This window comes from Vulpes lagopus, chromosome 20 (genome assembly GCF_018345385.1).
Source record: "Vulpes lagopus strain Blue_001 chromosome 20, ASM1834538v1, whole genome shotgun sequence".
Classification (NCBI taxonomy): Eukaryota; Metazoa; Chordata; class Mammalia; order Carnivora; family Canidae; genus Vulpes; species Vulpes lagopus.
The window spans coordinates 1,789,582-1,813,298 of NC_054843.1; the positions used below are offsets into that span (position 1 = coordinate 1,789,582).

At 60.0% G+C, this 23,717-nt stretch overlaps 1 protein-coding gene across 1 annotated transcript in view; it reads left to right on the top strand.

Moving 5' to 3' along the window:
- DNMT3L (DNA methyltransferase 3 like) overlaps positions 1-22,507 on the top strand; it is a 32,938-nt gene extending 10,431 nt beyond the window's left edge. Inside the window, exons 5-16 of the mRNA XM_041734690.1 lie at positions 9,725-9,864; positions 10,202-10,375; positions 10,580-10,624; positions 11,216-11,295; positions 11,374-11,486; positions 12,167-12,338; positions 13,384-13,471; positions 14,015-14,103; positions 16,125-16,200; positions 16,696-16,835; positions 19,995-20,080; positions 22,013-22,507. Of these exons, the coding sequence (XP_041590624.1) occupies positions 9,725-9,864; positions 10,202-10,375; positions 10,580-10,624; positions 11,216-11,295; positions 11,374-11,486; positions 12,167-12,338; positions 13,384-13,471; positions 14,015-14,103; positions 16,125-16,200; positions 16,696-16,835; positions 19,995-20,080; positions 22,013-22,178 (1,369 nt within the window). The 3' untranslated portion in view covers positions 22,179-22,507. The remainder of the gene's footprint in view (positions 1-9,724; positions 9,865-10,201; positions 10,376-10,579; positions 10,625-11,215; positions 11,296-11,373; positions 11,487-12,166; positions 12,339-13,383; positions 13,472-14,014; positions 14,104-16,124; positions 16,201-16,695; positions 16,836-19,994; positions 20,081-22,012) is intronic.
- The last annotated feature ends 1,210 nt before the right edge of the window (positions 22,508-23,717 follow it).

A 23,717-nucleotide genomic window follows, 5' to 3' on the forward strand; every position in this document is an offset into this window, starting at 1 on the left:
GTTCTTGATGTGGGGACATAGATTATCGCTTGGAGATGTTTCCTCTTTTCTAATGTCTGTGTCAGCGCAATAGCATTCTCTCAGCCCTGCTTCAGCTGCAGCCCACAACGTTGGGTATGTTGCTTTATACGTTTTTATCGAATCCAATGTGTTTTTATTTTTTATTTTTGGATTTCTCTTTAATCCATGGATGATTTAGAAGTGTGGTGTTGAGTTTTCAGTGGTTGGAGACCTCTCTGTTATCTTTCTGTTATTAATTTCTAGTTTGACTCCAATATGATCAGAAAACACATGTTATATGATTTCACTTCTTTTAAGGTTTTTGGAGTTTGTTTCATGGCCCAGGACTTCATCTGGGCCTGGTACACAACTGTGCATGCTTGAAGAGAATGTGTAGGTGCTGCTGTTGGGTGGAATGTTCTATAAATGTTGCTTAGATGCTGGCTGTTGGCTGCTGGTGACGTAGGGTTTCTCTACGTGTTTGCTGATTTTTTTGTCTATTGCTGAGAGAGGGATGCTGACGTCTCCAGTTGTCCTGTGGATTTGTCTGTTCCTCCTTTCAGTTCTATTAGGTTTGCTCCACATGCTTTTCAGCACCCCTGTTGGTTGCAATCATGACTAGGCTTTCCCATCTTCCTAGTGGGTTAACCATTCCATCACTATGTAACGATAAAAGGGCCAGTTTTCATCATTCTCGTCATTTTTTTGCCTTGAACTGTACTTTATCTGGTATGAAGATAGACACGCTGCTTTCTTTTGATCAATGTTTGCATGATACAGCTTTTCCCACCCATCCTGTTACTCCCCATCTACCTACATTATTAGAATTGAGGTTAATTTCTTGTACACAACATACAGTTGGTCATTAAAAAAAATCTGCTCTGTCCAATCGGGCTTTTGACTGGTAAACTTAGAAAAATCTAAATTTAATGTAATTATTGATGTGTTGGAGCTTAGCTCTACTATTTTACTTTTTCTGTTCATTCTTTCTTTTTCCCACCTTCCTATGAGTTACCCAACACCTTAGAGAACCCCATTGTGATCTGTCAACAGTATCTTTTCATATAGATTTTTAGTGATTGCTCTGGTACGATGTTATCTATACATAACTCATGGTGATCTTCTGGTGTCAACATTTTACCAGTTTGAATGAAGCATAGAAATCTCACCTCACTTTACATCTTTTTAGCTTTTCCATTTATAATATAATTTCCTTAAATATTTATTCTAAGTATATTTAGAACTACGTCAGTGTTATTTTTGCTTTCACCATCAAACATAAATCTATAAAACTCTAGAGAAGAAAAGAAATGTATTCACCCACATTTTTACTCTTTTCATTGTTCCTGCCTTCTTGTTGATGTCCCAGAACTCCTTCTTGAATCATTTCCCTTCTGTTTGCACATTCTCTTATGGTAGGTCTGCTGGTGACAAATTCTTTTAGTTTTCTTCTATCGGAGAATTCTTGGTTCCTCCTCCACTCCTGAAGGATGTCGACACTGGACGCAGAATTCTGGGTTAGCAGTTCTCCTTGTTCAACACCTGAAAAATGTTTCTCACCTCCACAATTTCTGAAATTTGGTGTCATTTGAACTGTTCTTCCTATTGTAGGTATGATGCCACACCTCTCTCACTGCTTTCAAGACTTCCTTGTCCTTAGTTTTCAGAAGTTTCATTATGATGCATCTCATGTGAATTTCTTTGGATTTATCCTATTGGGATTTGTTCGGCTTACTGAATCGATAGGGCTTTATCGATTCAGTATCTATAGGCCAAAATTTGAGAACTTTTTGTCATGATTTCTTCAAGTACTTCTCAGGCTCATGCTCTATCTCTGCGCCTTCTGGAACCCTGATCACAAATCCTGTGGTGTATTCTCACATCCTTTTGGCTCTGTTTACTTTTCTCAGTATATTTCAACTGTGTTGTTCAGACTGGGTACTTTTGTTCTTTTTTTAATTTAAAAATATTTTTAATTTAAAAAAATTTGGGGGGATCCCTGGGTGGCTCAGTGGTTTCGCGCTTGCCTTTGGCCCAGGGTGCTATCCTGGAGTCCTGGGATGGAGTCCCGCATTGGGCTCCCAGCATGGAGACTGCTGTTCCCTCTGCCTGTGTCTCTGCCTCTCTCTATGTCTATCATAAATAAATAAATCTTTAAAAAATAATAAAAATAAAATAAAAAATGAAAAAATTTTTGAGTAGGTTACACACCCAGTGTGTAGTCCAACGCAGAGCTTGAACTCACAACTCTGAGATCGAGACCAGAGCTGAGAACAAAAGTCAGATGTTTAATTAACTGAGCCATCCAAGTACCCCTTAGTACATCTATCTTCTATCTGTTCTATCTTCTAGGTCACAGATTCTTTCCTCTGATCCCTTCATAGAGTTTTTTTTTTTTTTAACTTTTAGTTATTTAATTGTTATTTATTTAGGTATTGGATTTTCACTGGACTCTTCCTTATATCTTCTATTTCTTTGCTGAGACTTTTTCTTTACTGGAACTTGTTTTTCTTTACTGGGACAATTTTTTCCATTTGTTTCTAATGTGTTCCTAATTTTTTCCATTTGTTTCTAATGTGTTCATAATTACTCTCTGATGTATTTTTTATCATGGCTGCCATATTACTCAGAGATCTCCAGAGAAACATAGCCAGTAGAATGGATGTATATTATTTAAAAATTGGCTCTTAGGATTATGGAGGCCAAGAAGTTCCAAGATGTACAGCCAGCAAGCTGGAGACCCAGCAGAGCTGATGGTGTGAGTTCCCGTTGGAAAGCAGGCAGCTTGAGACCCAAGGAGAGCCAATGTTTCAGTCCAGTCTGAAGGCCAGAGAAGACCAATGGCCCCAGCTCAGCGTGGTCAGGGAGGAAGAGTTCTCTTGCTCATGGGAGGGTCAGCCTTTTTACTCTCTTCAGGCCTTGCACTGATTGGATAGCACTTTTTGTCTGTCTCTGTTGGTGTGTCTGGGCTGGTGGCTTCTCAAGTGGTGAGTCTGGTATATATGAGGCACAAATTAGAAACAAATAAAACCAGGGAAGTCATCATCATGGTATCCTTTGAGTTCCAAGTTCCCTTGGAAGCTTGGTCTGCCTTCTCTCTGCCTTTCAGAATCTTCTTATGGTCATTTTGTGTATAACACCCAGGGGTTTTCTTTAGACGTAGCAGGAGGAATACAGAAAAGCATGCCTATCCATCTTCCAACACTGACATTGCTATTTTAAAAGCACGTAATAAATGTACACTTTCCAGGAGCACCTGGGTGGCTCAGTGGTTGAGCATCTGCCTTCAGCCCAGGGCATGATCCTGGAGACCCAGGATCGAGTCCCACATCGGGCCCCCTGCATGGAGCCTGCTTCTCCCTCTGCCTGTGTCTCTGCCTCTATGTGTGTGTGTGTGTCTCATGAATAAATAAATAAAATCTTTTAAAAATGCACGCTTTCCAGCCTGTGCATGGCTGTCCGGGTGGTCTTTGCTTTGACAGAAGGTTCTAGAGTTTATTCACTTCCATTTTTGAGTAAAGGGCATCAGAGGGAGGACACCAGGCATGCTCCTTCCTCCAGGATCCCAGGTGTGCCAGGTATGCATGCAAGGTGAAGAGTATAAGCATTTATTTAGCACTTATTCTGTGCCAGGCAGTGTTCCGGGAGAGCAAACTCACAAAACTCCCCGCCCAAGAAGTTCTCACTCTAGCAGGAGGAGATTCATGACAAAAAAGAATAGATAAGTGACCCATGCTGCACCTAGAGGTGGAGAGTGCAGAGGAGGATAACAAAGCAGAGAGGGTGAGAGAAATGGGCATAGGGAAGGAGGGGTGATGTGAGACGGGAGGGGGCTGCCTGAGAAGACACCTCTGAATAAAGACCTGAGCAGCAGGTGCTCTGCAGGGAGCAGCACTCTAGGCAGAGGAGCAGCAGGTGCAAAGGCCCTGGGGAGGCACCTGTCCAGCAGGGAAGCCAGTGGCCCAGAGCATGGCCAGGTAAGCCCACCCCTTGGGGTCTGGCTAGTGCCCAGGATGTGCCATGTGGCCGTGCTCTGCCCCGGGGGGCTCATGACTCCCATGGGTGCATTTTAGTCTCTGGGAGAAGCCCTGCGGGAGACGCGCTTGGCCCTCTGTCTCCCCCCCACACACACACACACACACGCTTGGCAAAGAGCATCTGCCTTAGGCGCATTTATAGACACGACACATCAAAGTGCGTTCACAGAGCCCCTTGGGGAAGCCCGCTCCGGAGCCGAGAGGTGACCGCACAGCCTCTACCCCAGGAGCCTGCCGTCGTCTGCGGACAGGGCCGAGCTGTGACATCTGGGAGCTCCACGGCCTGGGAGCTGTCTCCACATCTCCTCTGTGTGACTCGTCTACAGGAGCCCCTACCTCTTACCTGGAGGAAAAGAAAAAGGACCTGAACCCCAGGCCCCAGATGGACACCCACACTCTGTCGCTTCCCAAACGTGCTCCAGGGCAGCGGCAACAGTCGTCCGGCGGTACCTGTCGTCCAGCCCTGCCTGTCGTCCGCCCTGGTCAGCACGCACTCCGGGAGAGGCGCATCACTGCCTGGCTGCGGGGCCCCCTCTCTGCCTTCCTTTGCCCCATCACCCTCTCTGGCTGCTGGTATGGGACCCTGAGGCCATCCTGCTCTTCTTGGGGCCACTGCACAAACACAGAAAGACAGACAGCATGAGGGCTGACGTGGGGTGGGGCTTTCTCTCATGATGGCCGGGATGCCAGTGTCGAGTCTGCTTGGCATCCTGACACCAGGGTGGGACCCATTCTGGCTGTGCATGAGCACCCGCAGACCCCAGCTGGGCTGGAGGCCGCCAGGGGTCTGGAGGACTCCCTCGGGCCAGAAAGCATCTGAACCCCCCCGGGATCAAGTTGTGGGTGATCCATCAGGCCGGAGGAGGGCGTTAGCAGCCACCCGGGAGTGACCACCTGACCAAGGGGGATCCAGTCACATGCCCACCGTGGCTCTGAGGGTGTGACAGCTCCTGCACAGGGGGCCAGTGGGTTTGCATGGTGCCCACCCCAACCCCATGACATCCTGGCCTTGGGAAGGCAGGGGTATCCGGGAACCCGGTCTGGGTTGGGCGGGGCTGGGGTTCACCGGGGAAGCTTCAGAACCGGCCCTCGGAGGGCATGGACGATGCCAGGGGTGCGGCCAGGGCTGGAGAGGTTTTGGCTCCACAAGTAATTGCCATGGAGGTGGGGAAAGCCTATTTTAGGTCCTGCCCTTTGCTTGCACATGGGACTCTCCGTGTGTGTGATCTTAGGCTTCCTGTGGTTTCCATGGGTGAAAACAGGTGTCCAGAGATCCCCGCAGGCCCAGCACCCCACGAGCCTGCATATCTCAGGGTCTGACTTCGGTGGTGGCCCGAGGGACTGGTCACCCAGACGCCAGCTCCTCTGAGGCCCATTTCCAGACCACCAGGGCACCCCCTCTCTGTGCCCCGCTCCAGACAGCTGCAACAGGGTGCAAGGAACCCCAAGACTGATAGGACGGCACCTGCGTGGGAGCACCTGGGGCCATGCCAGGGCTTGTCCACTCCCCAAGTGCATGACCTTCTGTGAGCCGCTGCCCCACCCGTGAGGACCAGTGGCTCTTGCCACACACGTGCTCTGCCTGCTGTTTGGGCCCAACAATGAGAAAACCGTCCCTTCCGTGGAGCCGAAAGGGCCCCTGGAGCCCCACATCCTTTGCGTCAGCTGGAACGATGCGGATGGGCCGGGGGCTTCGGGGCCCCAACTGCTCCCGGTCCCCATGATGATTTTCACTCTGGTGTCCTTGTTAAAAAACAAAACCAAGCCAAATAAAAGGAGGAGAAAACAATATAGACAATTTTTACTACAAAAAAAAACCCGTAAATTTAAAACTAAAAATATGGGGGGGAGGCCACCTGGGTGACACAGTCTGTTAGGCACCCGACTCTTGGTTCTGGCGCAGGTCATGGCCTCAGGGTTGGCGGGGAGTCTGCTTGGGATTCTCCGTGTCTTCTCCCTCTGCCCCTCCTGCTTGTGAGCGCTCGCACACGCGCTCACACTCTCGACAAGAAATAAATCAATCTTTTTAAAAAATGTAAAAACAAAAAAAAAAAAAAAAAAAAAATAAAAAAATAGAAAATGTAAAAACAAACAATTTTAGAATAAATATTTTTAAATGTTCAGAAGGCTATCTTAAAACATCCCGTGCTCGCATAACTAATATTGTTACAACGTCCACATCAAGCAATCTACAGACTCCGTGCAAATCCCGAGCAAAACTCTGATGTCATGTCTCGCAAAAAAAAAAAAAAAAAAAAAATTTAAACTTGTGCGGAACCACAAAGGACCCCAAATGGCCAGAGCAATTGTGAGGAAGCAGAACAAAGCTGACGACATCATACTTCCTGATTTCAGACCGTACCCAGAGCTGTCGTTGTCACAATGGTGCGATCGCCGCACAAAAGCAGACCCACAGATGAGTAGACGGATGTGAGTAGACAGCCCGGAAATAAGCTCACACGTGCGTGGCCGATGAATTTATGAAAAAAGGAGCCAAGAATCCACCGGGGGAGGAGGACGGTCTCTTCTGTCAACGGTGTTGGGAAAACTGGACAGCCCCACACAAAAGAATTGAACTGGATCGCTTCCTTACCCCACACAACGCGCACACAGGAATAAACTCAAAATGGGTTAAAGACTTCAATGTGGGACGTCCGGGTGGCTCGGGGGTTGAGCATCTGCCTTCGGCTCAGGGCGTGACCCCGGGGTCCCGGAATCGAGTCCCGCATCGGGCTCCCCGCAGGGAGCCTGCTTCTCCCTCTGCTTGTGTCTCTGCCTCTCGTGAATGAATAAATAAGGTCTTTAAAAAAAGGGGGGGGGGTTGAATGTAAGACCTGAAACCACAAAACTCCACATCTGTAAATTCTATATGTGATGAGGTGTCAATAGATGAAATATATAAAGAACCCGGACAAGTCAGCAGCAGCGAAGCAAACAATCCTGTATTACAAAACGCGCAGCAGATCGGAATCGGGCCTCTTTTTCCGAAGGAGCCCTACAGATGCCCGACAGGAACGGAGAAAGATGCTCAGTGTCACCGATCAGGGAAATGCAAATCAGAACCGCAGTGACATCACCTCACACCTGGTAGGATGGCTAGGATGGGAATGACAGGAAGGGCCGCGCTGCTGAGATCGGAGCCTCTTACCTGCCGGCGGAGGATAGAGCTGCCCTACGACCTGGCGGCGACCCCAGTTCTGCGCTTTGATCCAAAGAAAAGGAAAACACTGATTCACAAAGCGGTCTGCACCCCCGAGCTCCCTGCAGCATCGTTTGCAACAGCACAGACGCGGAAACCACCTAAGCGTCCGAGGCTGGACGGACGGACGGACGGAGAAGACACGCGTATGTGCTCAGGGAGTAGCACTCGCCACCAAAAGGAAGGAAGTGCTGCCACTTGCATCAACACGGATGGAGCCGGAGGGCACGACGCTCCGCGAAAGAAGTCAGAGAAAGATGAACACTGGGTGACCTCTCTTTTTTTTTAATTTCATCTTATTTAATCTTTATCTTATTTTATCTTTATCTTTATCTTTTAATCTTTATCTTTATCTTTAATCTTTATCTTTTAATCTTTATCTTAATTTTATCTTATTAAATTCAATGAGTTAACATATAGAGTATTATTAGTTTCAGACGTACAGGTCAGAGATTCATCTGTCACACGTAACACCCAGTCAGTGCTGGTGACATCCCGTGCCCTCCTTCACGCCCGTGCCCCAGTGACCCCGTCCCCCAACCCCGCCCCTCCAGCCACCCTCAGTTTGTTTCCTGTGATTAAGAGTCTCTTATAAAAAATAAAAAATAAAGAGTCTCTTATGGTCTGTCTCCCTCTCGGACTTCGTCTTATTTCCCCCTCCCTTCGGCTGTGATCCTCTGTGCTCTTTCTTAATTCCACGTATGAGAGAGACCATGTGATAACTGTCTCTCCCATAGGACCTCTCTTGCATGTGCAATCTTTTTTTTTTTTTTTAGATTTTATTTCTTCACGAGAGACACAGAGAGAGAAAGGCAGAGGCACAGGCAGAGGGAGAAGCAGGCTCCATGCAAGGAGCCGGACGTGGGACTCGATCCCAGGACCCCAGGATCACACCCCGGGCTGAAGGCGGCGCCAAACTGCTGAGCCCCCCGGGGCTGCCCCTCGTATGTGGAATCTAAACACACACATGCCCTGGACTCGGCTACAGAGAACAGGCTGCGGGCGGCGGAGGGTGAGGGGTCGGGGGACAAATGGGTAAAGGTGATCAAGACACACAGAGTCCTAGATCCCAAATAAGCGAGTCGCGGGGAGGTGCCGCGCGCAGGATGGTGGCCAAGCTTACTGACACTGTATTATATGAAAAATGCTAATTCCCGAGCGGTTTAATATTTGCAGACGACTTGCGGAGCTCCCAGCGCAGAGCCCTGCACGCCGCACGGCTCCCCCATGGTCGCCGTCTTGTGTCACGCGCGGGGCGGATGGGCCGTGACCTAAACCAACGAGCCGCAGGCTGCTCACATTTCCCTGGTTTTTCCTAATGTCCCAAGATCCATGGTGACATGTCACCTCTGGGGCTCCTTCGGCCCCTCTTGGCTGTGCCGGGGCTTTGGACTTTGCCTTTGATGACCTCGAAGCTTCTGGGAACCCCCAGGCAGGGTCCACGGGGGTCTCATGGTGATCCGCTGGCAGGGAGACACACGTAGGGGTCCTGCAGTGCTGGGGGGCGACTGGGGGGCCCTCGTCGGCACATCCTGCCCAGGGCTCACGCGGTCAGGCAACTGTCCCTGTTGACGTCCACCTGGGGGCCTGGGGGGTGTGTTCTGTCGGGTTTCTCCCTGCAGACCCCCCCATCCTGCCAAGTCAGGAGGCCCACACCCCAGCTGGGAGGAGGGGAGTCCCGACCCCCGTCCTGATGTCTCCCCGAGGTCTGCCCAACACCCAACGGGCCGGAACCTCCTGCTCATGGCCCCTGGGGCTCCCCGATGGGCCTGCCTCCCGCCACACAGACCCCCTCCCACCTGCGCCAAATGCCCCAGCTCCTGTTTCCTAGAGCTGCCCTGGGGGCCACCCAGCTACCTAAGCCCCCCCACCCCGCAGAACCCCCTCACCCTGCCCTCTGCACCTCCTGCCCCCTCCCCTTGGAGCCTCCCTCCGGCTGGATCCCTCCACTGGAGCCCCCTCTGCTATAGCCACCCCCTCCACTGGAGGCTCCCTCTTGGAGCCGCCCCCCCCAGAGCCCCCCTCCTGCTGGAGACCCCCCACTGGAGCCCCCGCCCCTGCTAGAGGCCCCCTCTTGGACCCTCCCTGCTATAGCCCCCCCCACTGGAGCCCCCACACTGGCGCCTCCCCACCTTGGAGCCCCACCTCCCCCAGCCCCCAAGCCCCGCCCCTCAGCACCCCTCCCCCCAGCTCCCCACCTCCTCGCCCAGCAGCGCCCCTTACTGAACCCCCACACCCTAAACCCCCTCACAGAGGTGGGCTCTGGACCCCACCCACCCTGAGGGCTCCCCCTCCCCCACTGGACTCCCTAGCCCCCCCAGGGTGAGCGCCCCCAGGAGCCCCTCACCCTTCCACCCCACACCCCCTGGCAGTGAGGCTCCCCGCCCCTCCCCTGCGCTCCCGCCCCCTCCCCCGCCCCCGCACGTCACGTGGGAACCCTGCGCCCCCACCCCAGTGCTCTCCTGCGGGTCTGCACCCCTGCCCCCAGTTCTTCCACCCGGCGCGTGTCCTGTGGGTCACCAGGAAGCTCCTTCGCGGGTTCCATGGCCCTGTCCCCCCGGGTAACCCTGGACCGCTCAGTCCTTGCCCCGCCGGCAGAGGAGCCCTGGCCTGAGACCTATGAAATCCGTGAGCCCCTCTACTTCTCCGACCTCCTGTGCTTGGGGTGCCCTCCCAGGAGACTGCAGGCAGGGGTCTGGGGGGACAGGGAGGAGAGGGCGTCCTAGGGACCCCAGCTGCGGGAGGACCTGGGTCCCACCGCACTCCGTTTTGTGGGGAGCAGCCCACCGGACCCCACACTGTGGCAGGGCCCCGGGTGGGGAGGGACACGCCACGGGGGACACACCAGGCCTCCTGTCAGGACCGGTGCCCACCCCTGGTCTCCCTGGCCCCGGGGGCTGGGGCGGGAGGGGCAGGTGTCCCCAGAGCACCGAGAGGTCTGGTTCACCCCCACGCGGGGCGCCAGGGTTCCCGGCAGAGGCCCACAGGCCCGTCTCCCCCCGTGCACGCCCGTCTCCTGGTGCGGGTCCCCTGGTGGCCGTCCCAGTCCTGGAGCCCGAGGCAGAGCCGAGCAGAGACATCATCCTGGTGGGCTCCAGCAAGCCGGCGCCGGGTTCGTGCCGGCCCCGCAGAGGCAGAGGTGAAGCTCCCGGGGGGCGGATCCATCCCGGAGGGTGCGGCCCGGGCCCGACTCCCGGGCCTCTGGAATATTTACACAAGATTCGGAAACCGGCAGGGGCAGGAGGCCCCCCAACCCCCGCCCGGGTCGCCCCGGGGCCCTCGACCGCGTTTACACGGGAGAGTCAGGCGGCAGAGGGAACGGGCGTGCGGTCGCCTTTTGCAGGTGTCGGTGCATATGAAGTCCAGGTGGACCGGAGAGACATAGAAGGTGAGCGCGGCCCGGGCGAAGGCGGGCGGGCAGCCCCGAGTCTCCTTTCTCTGTCGATTTGCCAGTTCTCGATTCCCTTGCATTTCCCTGTGCATTTTTTAGAAAGATTTATTTGTTTATTTGGGAGAGCGGGTACGTGGGACAGAGAATCCTGAAGCAGACTCCCCACCCCACGTGCAGCCCCACGCAGAGCCCCATGCAGGGCCGGATGCCGGGACCCTGGGATCGTGACCTGGGCCGAAATCTTGAGTCCATTCCTTCCCGGACTGGGCCACCCAGGCGCCCCTCCATAGGCATTTTAGGATCAGTTTATCAATTTTTGCAAAAAAAAAAAAAAAAAAAGCCAGCTGGGATCTGGAGAGGGATCCGTAGACCCGCTTGGGGAGACCTGACACCCGGCTAAGCCCCCGATCCGTGAGGGCGACCAGATCCTGGGATCCGTTCCGGTTTGCTTAGTTCTTCATGTTTTCCCACAACATCCGGGGGGTGTCGGGGTCGGGGTCTTGCGCTTATTTCGCGCGTGCGTTGCTAAGCGCGGTGCTCTGTTTGCTGGCGTCGCGGCTCCTGCGGCACGTTGGACGTCCACCGCAGGCATGTGCATCTGCTGCGGGAGCCTCCAGGTGCACACGCAGCACCCCCTGTTCGAGGGGGGGATGTGTGCTCCGTGCAAGGTAAGCGGGGAGGTGAGGGGGGCCTTGCAGGGGGCCTGGGGCAGAGCAGGTGCCAGCCTGGCCCCGCCCCTCTCCGAGGACAAGTTTCTGGACTGCCTGTTCCTGTACGACGACGACGGCTACCAGTCCTACTGCTCCATCTGCTGCTCCGGGGACACGCTGCTCATCTGCGAAAACCCGGACTGCACCCGGTGAGGCGGGGGGCGCCGGCCAGGCTGGGGGCAGTTTGGGGGCGCCGGGGACTAGTGCGGGCGAAGGAGCCCGGTGGGGGCTTCCCGCCAAGATGGTTTCCGCTTTCATCCCAAATATTGTGTTTGGTGTGAGCCCTGACGTGAGGGCCCCGGGCGTGGAAAGATTTATGTTCCTGATTTTTCTTTTTGTTGTTAGCGCCAAGCTCTGCGGCTCCGGCTCCCTCGGTCGGGGCCAGCGGGGAAGTGACGCAGAGCCCGCTCCCCCGGGGCTGGCGGGGGCGGAGGCCGAGCTCCAGCTGTGCTCCCTCCCCTGGGGTCCCTGGGCCACCATCCCACTCACATGGCCCTCCCCCCACGCCCGCCCCAGCTGGGGTCCTTGCACCTGTGTCCCTGGGAGCCCCTGACTTCCTGGCTCCGCAGGTGGGCGGCTGGAGGCTGAGGGCATCACCCCCTCGCTGTCCTCTGCAGGTGGCTCCTTCCTGTCCCTGCAGGTCCCTGGCAGGGACTGCACCCCGCCACCCCCCCCCCCCACCCCCCCACCCCCGTGCTGGGTGACAGCTCCCCCTCACCCCTGCACCGTGGGGGGGCGAGACCTCTCACGGGAGGCGGGCTCCCTGGTCTGTGTCCAGGGCAGGAGCGGGATGCCATCGCGGTCACTGCCGCTTCCTCCCTGACTCTAGATGCTACTGCTTCAAGTGTGTGGACACCCTGGTGGCCCCCGGGACGTCGGGGAGAGTTCAGGCCACTAGCAACTGGGTGTGCTTTCTGTGCCGGCCCTTCCGGCGCAGCGGGCTCCTGCAGAGGCGCAGGAAGTGGCGCGGCTGGCTCAAGGCCTTCTTCGACCGGGAATCGGTGAGGGGGGGCAGTGGGGGGAGGCGGGGAGAGGGGGAGGGGGAGGAGGCAGGGGCCTTAGGCTGAGGGCCGGGCGCCAGCCCCGCTTTCTCTGCAGAGCCCTGGGTTCTGAGTGAGGGGGAGGCCAAGGGCTCTAAGCAGATGCTCCTTCCTGTTTCTTGGGGGTGTGCTCCCTGCTCCCGGTGCTCCCTTCTCCCCAAATCATGGCTGGGCAGGGGTGCTCCCTCCAGCCAGGGAGGGAGGGAGGCATTAGCAGCGGGTGGGAGGGGGCTCAGCACAGGGGCACCACTGAGTCCAGCCAATGGGAGCGAGCGTCCAGACAGGACGCTCTCCCTCAGCGTCCCCAGCGGGACCCGGAGCCGCCACTCCTGGACTTGGGACTGTGCCTCCAGAGTAGAAGTAAATTAGTGGTTTTAGGTCTCAGCTTATACTCACCCCTACGGGCGCCCCGGAACCTAAGACGCAAGAGTGACCCTGGGTCAGCAGGCAGGGACGGCAGGGCCACACCAGACCCGGCAGCCCGCTCCCCCAGCCTCCACCCCCGCAGCCCCCGCAGCCTCCACCTCCCCACCCTCACCCCCACAGCGCAGCAGGGCACCAGGACACCCCCCCCAGTGCCCATCAGAGCTGCACTTGTTCTGGACCCACTGCCCTCCTGGTGCCCTCTGACCTCGCCACCCCCCACCCATCGGCTGCAGCCACAGGCAGACCCTGCCCCACGTGGCTCAGGGGCTCCTGCTCAGGCCGCTCAGGCCGGGAGTCGGGGAACCCCACTCCAGGTAGTCAGGATCCCCCGAGAAGTCCCGACGAAGTGCTTCCTCGGGAAAGGCTTTTCTTGCTCCGCGATCAGGAAAGGCCCGTTGCGCCTGCCTCCCTGCGCCGGGTGGGCGTCCGGCCTGGAGACCTCAGCTGGGGGGCCGGGAGCGGGCCGGGGCCAGCCTGCCTTGAAGGCGCCTTCCGGGGCGTCTCCCTGGACCTGAGAGGGGTTTCCCCGAGCCTCACGGGCTCTGCAACCGAGTCGCGGTGAGAACTGGGTTTTCAACAGGAGACTCCCCTGGAGACGTATGAAACGGTGCCCGTGTGGAAGCGAGAGCCGGTCCGGGTGCTGTCCCTCTTTGGGGACATCAGGACAGGTGAGTGACCTGAGGCCCAGCTCTCCTGGAGCGGCCACACGCCCGTGCCTCCCTCGCGCCCCAGGCCGCCCTGTGATGCGCAGACGCTGGCCGGCTCGGGGCGCCCGGGGTCAGGGCCCGAGGCCACCCTGCCTCGTCTGCCCACCCAGACGACGCCTCCCTGGGGGAAATCATATACCCTTGCTGCTCCCGCCTTCCCGTCCACCCACAGGCCGAGGCCTCCCGGGCTGTGCCCGCGCCCCTGCAGCCCACGCCCGCAGCTGTCACAGCCCGGCTGGGTGACATCAGCCAGGGATTTCCTAACCCGGGGCGTGACGCAAGAGCGGGGGGGGGGGGGGGTGTCTGCTTTTGCAACGAATTCCTTGAGTTCTTGAATCCATCCACAGTGGGATTTGCTTCCTCCGCAAGCGGCCCCTGCCCCCGTGTCGTCCTAGGGACCAAGTCTGAGTGTGCTGTTTCCTGATCGCTCCTTGGCCCTTTGTTCTGTGCCCGGTTCAAATGAACGCTCGCCCCCCTGTGCTCCCCTTGTGTCTCCCCCTGCAGAGCTCGTGAGTTTGGGCTTCTTGGAGGGTGGTTCCAACCCGGCAGGACTGAAGCACTTGGATGATGTCACGGATGTCGTGAGGAGGGATGTAAGGACCGCCGTGTGACTCTGGGGGCCAGGAGATGTGCAAGGGATCCGTGGGGGTGCCAGGGGAGCCTGGGGGGCCTGGAGGGCCTGGGGGGTCTGGGGGGCCAGGGGTTGGGGAGAGTCAGGGAGGCCTGGAGGGCCGGGGGCGCCTGGGGGCCCAGGGGCTTGGGGGGTGCCGTGGGGGCCTGGGGAGCCAGGGGTCCTGGGGGAAGCCATGGGGGCCTGGGGAGCTGGGGGACCTGGGGAGCTTGGGGGCCCAGGGGGCTTGGGGGGTAGCTGTGGGGGCCTGGGGAGCTGGGGGGGCCTGAGGAACCAGGGGTCCTGGGGGCCCAGGGGGCCAGGGGAGCTTGCAGGAATGGCACCCCGCAGGCAGTGGAGAGAGGGGTGCTTTCGCGGCCCCCATGCCGCCCGGGCGCAGAGCAGAGCCACGGGCCGGGCCCCGTCCGAGTCCGGGTGGTTGAGGCCCGAGGGGCCGGTCCCAGCAGCGGGGCCGGTGCTGCCCGGGCAGCGGGACTAACCCCCTCCGCCCTCTCAGACAAAGTCTTGAAGTGAACAGCCAGTCACGGGGGGCATCCTCTGAACACCTGACGGAATGTTCCGGCTCCCTTGGAGGCTGCTTCCTGCTGGCCTGGGCAGTGACCTTGGAGGAAGCGCCTAGATGACTCACCAGGCCTCAGATGATGGGAAGGGGCCCCGGAGGCTCCTCCTGGGGGCCCCGGGGCAGGAAGCCCTGGTCTGTGGGTCCCTGGCACCAGGAAGGACAGAGCCCGTCCCCCTGAGCCAGCGACCGTGAGCAGAGGGGCTGGGCCGGGGGTGCTGGCCGTTGGGGGGGCGCTGACCGCAGGCCAGGGAGCTGCGGGGTCCCAGGGGCTGGCTCTTTGGGCATCCAGTTTTGATAAAAATACTTGAAATCTGTTTTCTACCAGTAAGTGTGTGACGTGGGTTGTCACTGCAACACCGGGTCAGGCGGGTGTGGTCTCGCTCGGCCTCCCCGTCCCCACCTCACTTCGTCCGGAGCCCTGTGCCCGGACGGTTCTATCGCAGCCCCCCCAAGCGATGGGGAGCAGCAGGCACCACCTGCTCCTGCCGTGGGTTTCTGGGTGGATTTCAAGGGAGCTCAGGGGGTTTCTGGTGCAGCTGGAGGGGGCGGCCGGGTGGCCGGTGGGACGGGGACTTGTCGCCCAGGCTGGGTTTTCCTCTGGGCGCATCACTGCAGGTGGGGGTCAGCGGGGTCGGCTGGGTTGTGTGTCTGGCCCATCAGCCCACACCCACCACCTCCGCCCCGTACCCCCTCCTCCACCCTCGGCTCCAGTCAGCTGCCCTTCCCAGCCCACTGCCCAGCCCCCTGCCCCGGGGGTGGGGGGGACACAGGCGGCAGGCGGGGGGCGTGGGGCCGGGGGCTTTCCGCAGGACACAGGCGCCTGCTGAGCGGGGAGGCGGCCGGTCCGGGAAGCACAGGTCGGCTCGGGAGCAGGTGCTCTCCCAAAACCAGGGGCCGGGGCTGCGTGTCTTGGTCTTTTTTTAGTAGAATGACAGGAGCTAGGATTGTCATTAGTGGGAATCCCTCAGGCTGCCGGGGGGGGGGGCACTTAGGTCACTTTGGAGTTGAAGGGTGCCCTCTGGTCTGCTGGGGCACGGGGCGTGGTGGATCTCGTGTGCTCCCGCCGGCCTGCAGTGACCCCTGAGGCCGCGTGGTGGGCAGGGGAGGCCGTGCCCGGCTGTCACGTCAGGGGCGCACACAGCCTCCCCGTGGATCCTGGGGGTCGCCGTGCCCACCTTCGCGGGGCAGCCACCTCAGACTCCAAGTCCCTGCGGAGGCTGGGCTCCCTGCGTCCCCAAGGCCGGTGGTGCCCCGAGCCCATGCAGCGGGTGTGGCCTGGTGGGTCTCACCTCCCCACCCGGGGCCCGTTGGGGCTCGGCCTCATGGTGAGCCTCCCGCCCGGACACACGAGGCGCCTGCGGCTGTGGGCCCGTGGGCACCTGTGCCTGTGCTGCCTTCTGCAGTGTGCCCGTGTCCCGCAGGTGGAGGGATGGGGCCCGTTCAACCTGGTGTACGGCTCGACACCCGCCCTGGGCCACGCCTGTCACCATCCTCCGGGTAAGCGTCCGCGGCCCGCCCGCCCTCCCGGGGCCTCTGGTCCCCACGCCCATTTGCACCCTGACGGACAGCAGAAGGTGCCAGCTGTCTACGCTCCCAGACATGGCCGTCCTCGCGTGTCACCGGCACGAGTAGCCCGTCTGCTCGGCGAGTACGGTGCGGTGGATTTGACCCATGGGAAGCCGTGGCCCCACCTGAGAGCGGCCCCCACCTGCGGGCCCCGTTGCTCTGCGTGGACGGATTCCCCGGGGGGACACCCGCATGTGCTTTGCCAGCCCCGTTACACTCGTCCCAATGTGGGTGCGCTGGGTGAGGCTGGGCGCTGGGGCCACCCTGGCTCTGGGGGACAGGCCTGCCTGGGGAGCAGGTGGGGCGGGGGGCCAGGCCAGCCACACCGAGGGGCCCGTCCGCAGTCTCCCTGCGCCCTCGCAGAGCCGCTCAGCCTCCCCGCTCCGCTGCGGGCACGGCCCAGACACGCCCGCGTCCCTTCCCCAGCCTGGTACCTGTTCCAGTATCACCGCGTCCTGCAGTACGCGAGGCCCCGGCCGGGCTGCCCGCAGCCCTTCTTCTGGATGTTCGTGGACAACCTGGTGCTGACGCGAGAGGAACAGACCGTGGCCACTCGCTTCCTGGAGGTACGTGCGGCACCGCCGTCCACGCCTGTGAGGGCAGCCCCGGGACGCGCCAGGCACGGGCCGTCAGGTGGCCCGGAGGGCGTCCCCTGCACGGGCACGTTGCTCCTGCACGTCTAGACAGGCCACCGCGGGGCTCTCATGTGTGCACACGACCATCTCTGTACACGTTGCACACGGGCACGCGCCGCACACGACATAGGAGCTCATGCATGCACATAGGACCCAAGAGGTGTGCTTCCGCGGGCCCCATGCCACCCCCATGACACGTGCACACATTATGCAGTGCACTGGCACACGCCACACACGTACACGGATTCACACGTGCACTCACGCTCACAGGCGTGCACTCATCCTCGGGGGGCACCACCAGCGTCCTGACCCTGGGAGCAGCCGTCCTGGGCTCATCTGGCCCGGACCCCTCCCAGCATTGCGCCCCCCAGGAGAGCCCCCGGTGGGGCCTGGTGTCCCCCTCTGAGGACGTGTCCCCTGCGCTCACGGCAGGAGTCCTCGCTGCTGACTCTGTCCCCTCACGTCCTGGCAGCCGCCCCCATGCTTTATGCAAACTCAAGCCGGTCAGTGGAGGGCCCCCCCACCGCCCCCGGGAAGCCCTCCCTCCACAGAGATGCCCCCCTCGTTGGTCGTTCTGACCCAGGACCCTGTGCGGCTCTGCTCTGTGCAGCCGTGAAGACGCCTGCGGTCTGCTCCCCCTGCTGGGTGTCGGGGTTGCCGTGGCTTTATGGGGGGACGACGGCACGGTGGTGCGGGTGAGCAGGGACATCATGGGACGCGCCCCAGAGGTGACACCGCTGGGCATGCTGTCACTCTCACAGCCGTGCCCACCACCCCGAGCACCCCCCATCAGGGGCTGTGGGGTCACGTGGGGTGCACGGCTCCCTCCCGCACAGTCCTGCTGGGTTTCGGCCTGGGACCCCCGTTCTTTTCCGACACTTTCTCCGGCAGCGGCGAGCGGGACCTTCCTTTCTGCTGTCCGACTGCATTTGATGAGCCGTGTTGGCTCCTCTACATCCCCGGGCTCCCGCGCCTCCTGGGGTCCCGTGCGGGTGACAGTGGTTCCCGGTTGATTTGGTCCTGCCTTCTGGGTCCTTGAGCCGGTCCCTGGGCCCCTCCGGTCTCACCGCGCAGGCGCCTGTCCCAGGATGTCGGGCTGCAGCCGCGACGGGGCGACCCTTGCTGTGTCTGCTGGTCGCAGAGACGTTCCTGTGTTCCCTACGAGGCTGATGCTGGCTCGTAGGTTGGGGTTGATGGATTTCACTCAGCTGAGGGCGTTTCCAGAAGTTTCCATCGGCTCCCACGTTCTGCTGTACACGCGTCAAGAACAGTTGTCGGCTCCGTCAGACGTTCTTTTGTCCAGTCTGTGGAGAGAACTGGGCCGCTTTCCTCTTTCGATCTATTGAGGGGACAGGCTCCGCGGCCCGGCCTCCGAGGTCGCTAAGTGACGTTCCCCTAGAGCGCCACCCGTGAGCTACCGCTTTAGAGGCCGTCTGCGCCAGGGGCCGCCACGCGTCCTCGTGATGCCCCTGCTTTCCTCCTCGTCCCTGATGGCTTCTCCTCGGTCGGGAGCCTAACGCCGCCTCGGAACAGCAGCCGGGACCAGGTTTATAACCTGCACTATTTATTTAAAAAAAATTTTTTTTTAAATAAGAATTGTGGGTCCAGCCAAAAAGTGCAGATTCCAAATCTGGGCCCCGGCTACCAGCGGCAAACGTGCTGACTTTGCATCTCGCACATGCGCTTGGCGGGGGCCCAAGTGGTCCCAAACCAGAGGCAGCCCAAGGGGCGGCTCCCCACGTTTCCTATGGTGCTGGGGACCCTCCATCCTGCCAGGACGTGCCCAGCACAGGTCCCAGCTCTTCGGCTCCGGCCTGCGACCCGTGTTTTGAATGAAAAGGTCGCGACAGCCGTGTTTCAGTTTGAAAAGGGAGGAAAACCTGTGATGAGCGTAGGGAGCAGAGCAGGGAAGGAGCGCGCAGGCGGGGGAACAGCGGGCGGGCGTGAGCGCGAGGGGCGGTTGCGTCAGAGCGGCCGGAGTCCCCAGGGAGAGGCCTGGGCTGGCTCCTCCTCCCTCCGGTGACGGGTCCCCCCATCACCACCCCCTACCCCCCGGGCCGTGTTCACGGGCCCAGCGACGGGTCCGGGGTTAAATGTGTTCCTGCAGCGCGGAGCGAGCTGCAGTGCCACGTGTTCCTCTGTCATCAAGGAGCCTGGGCTGCGGTGTCAGCGTCCCCTCCCGGGTTCCCTCCCAGGGGCCAGCCCCGCCTGGAGCAGGAAGGGATGTGACACCAGACCTACAGTCCCAGGTGCCCGGAGCACAAGGGCCAGGTCTGACCAGGAGGCCCGACGGACGCGTTCTCAATACCGGCGCTCCCGGGTCACGCACGCGGCCCGAGCTCCCGGGGTCACGCACGCGGCCCGAGCCCGCAGTCAGCCTTTCTCAGCCCTGTGTGCGGGTCCAGGCGGTCGGCTCCGCGGGGCGCAGCACAGAAACCTCCATCCGCCCAGAGCGACCGGCGGTGGGTGGCTCCCCCAGGCCGGTGTTGGGGTCGGGGGAGGCCCATGTGGGGTCAGGAACGGTCCATGGGGGACCCTCCCGGCCCCTGAGTCCACGCGGGTGCAGTCAGCCTATCTCCTGTTGGGGGCCAGGGCCCTGGGTGGCTTCTTGCCTCAGTTTCTCCCTTCCGTGGCTCGCTCTCCCATTGCTGGGAGGTCCGTCCCCTCCCACCCCACGCCCTTCCTTCCGGGGCCTTCCAGGGACACCGAGGCATAGGAATCCCGGCAGCCCGAGGCCCCGGCACAAACCCTTTGTCTGCCGGCAAAGCCTCTTACCTTCCGGGAGCAAAACAACCTCAGCCCAAGGACCAAGGACATCCTTGTCCCTCAGGGGAAGCCACGTCTGAGCTGCGGCGGGCGGGAACCCCTGCCCCCGGGACCCGCGGGGACGGGACGGCGACGGGTCTCCTGGTGAAAAGTTTCACGATATTCTCTCAGCCCCTTTCCCTCGTAAGGTGCTGGAGGGAACCGCAGGACGCGTAAGCGCCGCGGAGCCAGGCGGCCGGTCCGGGAAGGCGGCTGTGGCGACGGTCCCCGCGGGGCTGAGCTCGTGACTGTCACCCTGACCCTCGCTGCCTTTCCATCTGTCAGGCCGACCCCGTGACCATCCAGGACGTCTGTGGCCAAGCCGTGCGGGACGCCGTGCACGTGTGGAGCAACATCCCCGCCGTGAAAAGGTGTCTGCCGCGTGTTCCGGGCGCGTGGGGGCTTTGGGGACGCTGATGAGCGGGGAGGAGCCCGGGTGTCCCCGTCCCGGGCCGTGTCTGCCAGGCCTCCCGCCCACCCCCACAATCCTGGGTGCGCCAGCTTGGCAGTGCCGCTCCCGCCCCGGGGACCCTCCCCCGCTCCTCCACCAGGGGACCCGTGTGCCCGCCCCCTGTGCCCTGGCACCCCTGCCTGCCCCTTGGAGCTCCGCCCTGCCCACACCCCCACCTGCTCACACTCACACCGTGTGCTCACACTCACCCACACACCTGCTCACGCTCACACCGTGTCCTCACTCATCCACACGCCCACACCAGCTCACGCATATTCACACACCTGCTCACACACACACCTCACATTCATTCACACGTCACACCTGTTCACACACAGCTGCTCACACTCAGGACGACAGTCCTCTGTTCATGCTCATTTACATACCTGCTGGCGCATTCCTATTTAGCTCACACTCGCATCCTCACACCCACCCGCTCACACTCATTCACGCAGCTGCTCCTACATTCACATTCACCGGCTCACGCTCATTTGCACACACAGGCTCACACACTCCCACGCTAGCACAAGCGCAGCCACAGTGCCTTCCTGGGCCGTGCTGAACCACCGTCCCTGACACACGCCTGCCTTGGGCCTTCACACGCGCCCATTCTCTGCTGCCGGAACATTCTCGGGATTGTTCTCACGAGCATCCTGTCTGTCTCTGGGCCCCACCACACCCCCGGCCCCTGGTGCCCCAGCCTCACACCTCCGGGCAGCTTTCTGCTCCCAGGACACCTGCACGCTGCGCCCCAGAGCCCCTGAGGACACAGCTGTCCCCCCATACCCCACGCCATGTGGTGCCTGCCCTCAGGTTGAGCCAGCGTGGCCAGGATCTGAGCTAAGTCTCCTCCTCCGGACAGCGGGTTTCTGGAAACTTCTCCCCCCCGCCCCCACCTCCCAGTCCCAGCATCCCCCCCCCCCCTTGTAGTGTGGCGAGTGCTCTGGGCCCAGCCCGTCAGGGCCGGGTGCTGTGCAGGGGAAGCCCCTGGGGAGCAGCTTCCCGATGCCTTTCTCGCCCCGAGCACCACCTCTCCTCCCCACACCCCCGGGGATGGCGGGGGGACCCCTGGTTCCCCAAGTGGCCTCACAGGGGCACAGTCTTTCGGGCTCACCCAGCCCAGCGGTGAGGACAGAGCCTGCGCTCGCTGCAGGTGGGCAGCTGCCTCCGCACAGCCAGCCGCGGTCATCCCGGTCATGGTCGCGGTCATCCTGGTTGCCCCCCAGACGGGAGGGCGGCCCCGGGGAAGCGGAGGGGCAGGCGGCGGCGAGGGGCACTGCGTGCTTCCTGCTCCTCATTTGTGGCCTTAATCCACTAAGTAAACCCAGAAGCTTCTGAATCCAGTGGGAAGCCCGGGCCCCAAGAAGGTAGTGGGGGTGCCGCTGCCAGGTCCAGAGCCGGGCGTCCCTCGGGCCGCATCACGTCGCAGCCAGGTCTACGTGTCGCTCCCCACCCTGCCGGCCCCCCGTGGGGCCTCCAGCACAGGGGGGACGCGTGTGGTACCCTCTGCATCGTGGGTGCAGCAATTCCTTGGGAGGATGCACGTGGCGGTTTAGCCAGCCTTGCCCACCGAGTGGGCAGGGGCTTCTTCACATGGGCAGTGGGTCTGCCGAGCAGAGGCTGGCCCTGCTCGCCCCCGGGGGCGCGGGAGACACGGGGCGTCTTGTCCCCTGGGCCCAGGACTGCTCGGCACCTGCCACTGAGGCGGGGGAGGCCTCCAAGCATGTATCGGGGCGGCCCCCGGGTTGTCTAGCGGGACTGGCACCGGCCGGCTTCCCCCCGTGCCCCCCGACCCCGACCCCGGCCCCGGGCGGAGCTCGGCTGGTAACGAGCCCCCTTCTCTCCTTGGCAGCAGGCACTCAGCCTTGGCCTCCCGAGAGGAACTGTCCCTGCTGGCGCCCAACAGGCAGAGGACAAGGCCGCCCCTCCAGGGCCCAGCCAAGCTGGTGAAGAACTGCTTTCTCCCCCTGAGAGAATATTTCAAGTATTTTTCAACAGAACTCACTTCCGCTTTATAAATGATATATTTTACCGAGGAGGGGAAAAAAAAAAAAAGACTTTTCCTAGAAGCGGGGAACTTTCCTTACGTTGTTTCTTTTTTCCTTTCCAAATTGTTATTTTATTTGCTTGACCTTGGATTTCCCAAGATTGCTACAGACACATCTTTCCTTTGGGTGTGGTGACGCAGGGCCTCTGCCCCGCGGTGCCCTTTGTCGGAGGGCGTGAGGCTCCCAGCACCCAGCCATGGACACGAGCCACGAGCCTCATGTTGGGAAGCAGATTTGCCACTGAAAATGTTTCTTGTGTGCTGGTTAAGAAGTTAAAGATATATTTATTGTGGTCGTCACTGGTCATCTTCTCGTGTTTCTGTGCGCGTCGCAGAGCTGGTTTCAAGTGACACGGAATGAATCCTAGAGAGATCTTTCCCCGTTAGCCAGAAAATTCTCCAAGTGACATAGACTTAGGTCGTCGGGACACACGATGTGTCCTGAGCGTCACGACAGGGGTGAGGGGGCCCGGGGCCCGCACCGTGAGCAGTGTGCACACCCTGCAGAACAGCGGGGCTCAAACTGGAGCCTCTGAGGATCTTTTTTATTTTAAGATTTTATTTATTTATTCATAAGAGACACAGAGGCAGAGCCACAGGCAGAGGGAGAAGCAGGCTCCATGTGGGGAGCCCGATGCAGGACTCGATCCCAGGACCCCAGGATCCCGTGCTGGGCGAGGCGGCGCTAAACCGCTGCACCCCCTGGGCTGCCCCTCTGAGGATCTCTATAAAGAGTATCTTGAAGTAGAACATTCGTCGTAAGGGTGAATTTTATGTTCGCCATGGCTGGGCCATGGGGCGCAGATGCTTGTTCAAACATTATTCTGGATGTTTCCGTGAAGGTGTTTTTTGGATGAGGTTGCTGTTTACACCGCCGGACCCTGAGGGAAGCAGACGACCTTCCATAGCGGGGGTGGGTGCCACGGTCTGAAGGTCTGTGCCGCACCCCAGGGGGCCTCTGGGACGCGACTCCAGAGTGGGACGGGTGCCCTCGTCAATGAGGCCCGGGCGCTCCCTGGCCCTGAAGGATGCATGACAAGCGTGTGACCAGGAGGAGGACTGTCACCCGGCTCTGCCGGGACCCGGACCTCAGCCCTCCAGCCTCCCAAACAGGGAGCAGCGCGTTGTTTAGAAGCCATCAGGGACACTTTGTTACAGCAGCCCCGCCGGCCTGCGACCGTGGGCGTCCACCCACCACTGAAGGTCCGAGTGCCACCAGGCTGAGCTCCTCAGAGCAGGGAGCCCTTCAGAGGCCGCCCGAGGACCCCGAGGACCCCTGCTCCCCCATCTCTGGCGGCCGGCGCAGCCTGGATGTTGGGTTCGTCGAGCCTCCACAACCCCAGGCAATTCCTCGCGCTGAGTTCCTCTGTACATACGGCACAGCCTGTTGGTTCTGTTCTCTAGAGGGTCCGACTGACATTTGGGGACACCTCGTCACCGAATCCATGTGAACCTCCGTTCACGGGTGGTTGTCACAGGTCTAGGGGCCAGGGGCTCATTTAGCAAGATG